The following is a 6,000-nucleotide window of genomic DNA, read 5'->3' as shown; positions in this document are numbered from 1 at the left end:
AACAGGTTCATTAAACACGCTTGCCAAACAGGGAAAGAGTCCACGTCACACATAGGATGGGAAAGAGGTGGGAACTAATGAGCAGCAACAATGACCCAAGGGTTCTTCCTTCGAGTTAAAAAAAAACAGCAGGGAGACTCTCTAAAGTCAAACACACAGAAGTGAGAACAGATGCAGAAGTCGGTATCGACGGGAAACAGCTGCTTCAGAAACAAACACAACAGTCGCCCTAAACACCATATTTAAAATGTTTGAGCCACAGGAGGTTCACAACTGATGTTGATACAACCATCTGAGACCAGCTGGACTTTCTGATAAATGCTCAGTTCTTAGTTTGCATTAATCCAACTGGAACATGACCACATGACTTGATCATAATTGAAGTTTCACTAAAAATTGTTACGCCGTCATGTTTTCTTTTTTTTGTGCGTTTACCAGGTCTGCTAGCTAAATGAATAAACTTCTATGAACTTAGATAAAAATGTATACCAAAAGACCGTTTCTGCTTTTACTTTTAATTATAAGGGATGATAAAATGGCAAGGATTTTGGACAAAAAAACATTCTTTGCAGATCTGTTATTAGAAAGTGTGGTTCAACCACAAATGGTTCCAGTTTCATCTGAGAAATTGGAAATAATTTTCTCTATAAAGAGTCAGCCTATCTACTGAGAACAGCACAGAATTGGTAAATTATGCTCAGTGCTCAGTTTTGTTTTCTCATTAGGACATAATAAAAATAATCTATTTCTTATTTCAGAAATTATTTAAAGGTAATCTCATGTCCAAAACCACTCAACTGATTCCATATTATTTTTGATATTTAAAAAAAAAATGAAGCCAAAATTGGAAAGAAAAAAACTCTCCATAAAAAGTGTTTGAAAAACCACCAACTCATATTAATCATTTTTCTGTCCAACTTTTAGCAGTTTCTCAAATCTTTTTAAGTAATTCTGCAGAATATTCTACCATATTGCTTCATTGCTGGCATGTTCAATCTTCAGATCCTTTTTTTAGTTGTCAGACAGATGGCATCATATTGGACTTTGGAATACTTTTTTTGTATGGAGAGTGGCTTGATATATCTATATTCTAATTTTTAATTCAGAACTAATAGGCTTGAGCTTCAATCCTTTTGAAAAACTGGAATATTTTCAGTCAAGTTTTGTATGCTTAATATTGTATCTATTACTGTAGTACTTTGAAGACTGATATGAATTTATCAATTGTTAAAAAAAACTAATCCAAATATCTTAATTGCTTTTAATGACCAAAGACCAATATTTTTCGCTGTCTTTGTAGTGGGATACATTTCAGATTTTTATGAAATCCTCTAATGACCCTTCAGCTATTTACCAGGGACCACTGATGTTGTCTTTCTACATTAGCATGATGTCAACACACATGAACATTTCACTGCAGTAAAATGTCCAAACTAAGAATGTATTTATCTAAACTTTGCCTGTGTAAATTCTGTCATTGGGGTCATGGCAACCAGAAAACAGTCTTTAATCAGAAACAACCAGATTTTCGCTAAGTTTTTCACTGGGTAAGTTTCTACTGTACACTTGCATCCCAACAAGAGGACATACCATTGATGACCATTAAGTTCACAAATTGGACAAAGAAGACAGATGGTTTGAAATAGGAGTGAAGGAAGCCATCTTTGTTACAAGATATGTTTTTTTTTTTTTTCCCCAAAAGTATCTCAATAGCAGCAGCCGGCTGCTACTTTCCTGATGTAATACAACGTATAGCTGTATCGATTCTAAATTTGACTTAATTTTATTTTTTTAACACAATAAAATCTATGTAGAGTCTGTTTTGTGAACCTAAAACCCTAGAATTTAATAAAGGTATAATTAGTTTTTTCTGTTCTTTATTTCTGCCTGTTCTTCCTTAACATGAACAGTGTTTCATGATTCCAACATAACTTAAAATTTACAAACCCTTTTATTGTCACATCTTAAAATGAAATGGGAAGGTAGTTTATGTGTTTGTGTTTATAATGAACTGTCAACCATGTTCATCTTTACAAATATCATATCATGGTCAGCTACTAAGATAAAAATGAAGTTATAAACCTTGAAATTTGATTTCTTCTGATTGAATAAAACCTGAACTAAAATAGATGTACTTCGCCACATAAACGCAGACCCAGCATGTTGCCACACTGCAGGGATAAAAAAGAAGAAGAAACACACAAACAAAAAAGTCTTGTGGTAGTAACTCGGCACCGTCGGTGATGCTCAAGAGTCCAGATTCCAGCAGCGTGACGCTAAACGCTGTGATGTCATTCCCCCATGCGTGTAGAGACTTTTAGTCCATCAAAGGGACATTGTGTGAAGATCTGCAGACAGCACAACAGCCACAGATCCACACTGAGAGACACAGCAGTTTCATCTGTCCCTGTTTGTAATATTTACAGCTCTGTACACTAAAAAAAAGGATTTGTTCACAGCCAAAAAACTAAGATACAACTCCAGTGACTGAAAAAATGTCTTTTCCTTTAGCTGTTTCTGTTGATTGAATCAACTTGACTAAAAAAAATCTGATACGTACGGCCTGCAGAGTAGACAAAGATAAAGTAAAGCAAAAAAAAAAAGTTGAGGATAGATAAGATTACACAGTATACTTAAGTAAAATTTACAAGAAGGTCTTCCCAATCCCCCCCCATGATGTTTTTGTTCTTTTTCTGTTCCAACACAGCAAATAAGCTTAATGCCACGCACAATAATTCAACTCAGCTAAATAGTTTCCCATGAAATTATCACAACGTAGTTTACATTCCTTCCACAGCTGCTATAACTGAGTTTCCTTCTGTTCTTGTTTCTATTTTTACACTTGATTGGTTTTTAGAGGAGGGTAACAGCGGCGACGGCGGCAGCAGGAGAGGTGGGGGTCTAAAGCCTTGTTCGGTGATGCAGTTGACAAAAGGAAAAAAGGGTGAGTCGTACTGCAGCACAGCGAGTTGTAGGCACAGGGGGTGGCTGTGTGGAGGTGGGAGGCGAAGAGGTGAGCGGCATTGTGGATCATTGGGGCTTTAAAGTTGAGAGAGCTTGGCCCTCACAGGTAGATCTCCCTCTTGGAGGTCTGGCCAGTTGGGGTGGTTGTGGAGTTGTACTCCGCTGCCTGGCTCAGTGGTATCTCCTCCAGGCCATAGTCTTTACCAGACGAGTCTCCAGTCCCCGGATAGGCACTGCTGTAAGGGGTCATAAACCTCATGCTAGCCACCTTGGAGCTGCTGCCGGCGCTGCCACCCGTCCCGCGTTCCTCGGTCACCATTGGCTTCGGGCTGCCATTGGCCATGGGGTGCTCCTGTCCGTCCATTTCCTGGTAAGGCACAAAGGTGGAGAGCTTGGGTGCACTCTTGGAAACCTTGCGGTTAGGGGAAGGCTGACCAGGCATCCAGCAGGAATCAGAGTGGCCAAACTCTGTGCACTCATGCGTGCAGTTACCGGTCATTGCTACGTCCGGGAGGGGCCTGAGATCTGCAGAAAGACACAAAAGAAGAGTAGGATAAGCTACCATGAAAATGCCTACAAAATTACAGTGGTTGAATAAGATGGCTAATTTTCATATAACAGACAAAAATAAATTGCTCCCAGAAATATTAATGTAAACATTTTTAAATCTTTTCTCAAAAAAACTGTCATATAGATTCTGGTTTGCATTTATTTGAAAAAGCCCACGGCCAACATCTAATCTACCTAGTCCACATTTAAGTAACATATTATCAGTGTAAATCCAGCTGTTTATAAGAAGGCTTCTAAGTTTGTTTAAAAAATCTGTGAAAGAACAGCATCATCAAAAACAAGGCATGCAACAGAATAGCCAGAAAAAAAATTGTGAAGAAGTCCAACAGAGGGGGAAGTTATAGAACGATATATATTACACATCAATGCATCAACATTGACAGAATAAGTAAAACTGAAAACATAAGGAGACATGGATTATCACCTAAATAAAAAGGCAAAACAATGGAAGATGGAGAACTGAATACATCTACCAGTTGTAAATAAAAAGAAAAAATGCCAATGTCAAAGAAACAATTACTTCTACTTCACAACTGAGCACTACTTTGTGTTGGTTTATTACTAAATACAACTTATTATATTTACTAACAATATTTTGAAGTTGTCATCAAAAAGGGATGAAATGGGAAAAACTTCATAATTTAATCCATTATTCCTTCTAAAGTAAGGGCTAAAGGAATGAGGAAAATCTAATTCCAAAAAGCTTTCTCACGCTGCTTATCATATCTATTGAAAAGTGGAGATCAGAGGCTTTGATTATTATACGTCTTCAAATCTGCTTGCATTGATTAGGATAAAAATAATGCTGCTTTGCAATGAAACATGATGTTTGGCAATTAGAGAGCACATAGTTTAAACAAATAGTGAAACAACTCCTGGATAGAAGGATAGAAAACCCAAAATACTGGTAATTTTGTTAAACAGATGTTTCGTTTTTAAAGAACTCACAAAATCAGGTGTTTAATAGTATTGTCTGGATTTGTTTTATTATCTTTTTTATTACTCTTGTTATTTTGTGCAATGATTTTGAGTGATACTGTGAAATTTCAACTGTATGTGAATTGTGAGGAATTTTGGCCTTTCTTGTTTTGCATATAGAAATACCCAATAAAGGTTGCCTAATTCATTATAGAATTATAGGGACACGTCAAACTTCAATAAGGATGAGACTGCTAATGGAAACCTTATCCTTTTATCCACACTGAGCAACCATTTCAAGGAAATCAATTAGATCAGTGTTATTTTTCAAGTCATTAATAGCTCACAAAATGACAGGATTTGTCTTCTAATTTGCTGCTGGAAGTCAGAGACCTCATGAAACTGAGTGCAGAGCGTGAAACAGGATCAGCTGCCTTAAAGAAGGCAAACAACCTCAGGTTCATTAAGATGTAAATAATGTTCCTCAGGAAATTAATTAAACCAAAAATAACAGTGCAAACACAGATTATGATTTGATCTGTTTATAGGGTATTGTGGGTTTATAGTCTGAATTTTCCATTCGGTTTCAGAGCTTTTGTCCTCGTTTAGTAGTCCCTAAGGCAGACAAAGAGTGACAGACAGCAGGGGTAAGTTTGCATAAAAAAAAAATATCACAGCTCAGAAGAGAAAAAGGTCAGAGATGGAAGCAGAAATATCAATGCGTATGCAGAGAGTAACCTTTCTTCTGTGCGTGACATTAGATCATTCTTTGATACTGCGGGCTACAGTCTTGCATGCTGTGGGGAGAGGCAGAGAAGAGGCAGGAGCTGGTCCGCTCGGGGAATGGTGCTGATTTCTCAAAATGCCCTCCGCTTCATGCATAATTGACATTCATTGCCTGTATTTGGCAAAAGTAGCTACAGTCGGCTTTTCTGTCTGTTTCCCGGTTGATGCATCTGTTCTTATACAGGGTAGTGCTGAGTGGCCAAGGTCTCCCTCCTTACGTTTTCTTGCCTGCCGCTGGCTCGGATTTGGGCTTTTAAACACTTCCCATGCAAAAGCCAGACGCTTGCAAAAACTGTTATGTCATGTGCAAGCAGCTGCAGAGTTTAGAGCGCTTGATTATTAAGTGCTCAGACTCTGAATGTCGCGTCAGCATAAGCCACATGGAACACGTGCTTCCATGAAATCGGAACAAGATCTAAATGAGACCCACCAACAGGTGGGGAGCCACATCCTGCAGGAAAACTCTTGTTCTGTAACTTTTAAACCTCTTTTATTGGTTATCTTATGCTTATTTGACACATATTTTACTTTGTTACACACATTTTGAGAATCCCTTCTACACATGTTTCCAACATAAAATCAAACATATATTGATCGTCTTCCTCAGCTCCTCTGCTTTGTGTGAACAAAACTGTGCAGGTATTGATATAATAGAGGTGGAACACTTGCACTGGTCTGATCATCCCTTCATTGACTTCCTGTTCATGTTTAGATTCACATTTATAACTTTTTATTGCTTATCTAAACGTTCTACATCATTAA

At 37.7% G+C, this 6,000-nt stretch overlaps 1 protein-coding gene across 3 annotated transcripts in view; it reads right to left on the bottom strand.

Moving 5' to 3' along the window:
* Positions 1–430: 430 nt before the first annotated feature.
* LOC119777306 (protocadherin-1-like) overlaps positions 431–6,000 on the bottom strand; it is a 220,905-nt gene continuing 215,335 nt past the window's right edge. For 2 of the 3 annotated variants that reach the window (XM_038276130.1, XM_038276131.1), the window contains exon 5: positions 431–3,489. In XM_038276130.1, coding sequence (XP_038132058.1) covers positions 3,065–3,489 — 425 coding nt within the window. In that variant the 3' untranslated portion in view covers positions 431–3,064. The remainder of the gene's footprint in view (positions 3,490–6,000) is intronic. The other variant, XM_038276133.1, reaches the window with a different exon arrangement.

This window comes from Cyprinodon tularosa, unplaced genomic scaffold, assembly GCF_016077235.1.
Source record: "Cyprinodon tularosa strain WSP-4 unplaced genomic scaffold, ASM1607723v1 ctg122, whole genome shotgun sequence".
Taxonomy (NCBI): domain Eukaryota; kingdom Metazoa; phylum Chordata; class Actinopteri; order Cyprinodontiformes; family Cyprinodontidae; genus Cyprinodon; species Cyprinodon tularosa.
Note: the sequence above shows the minus strand (reverse complement) of the source record. Positions and strands in the feature narration are given on the sequence as shown.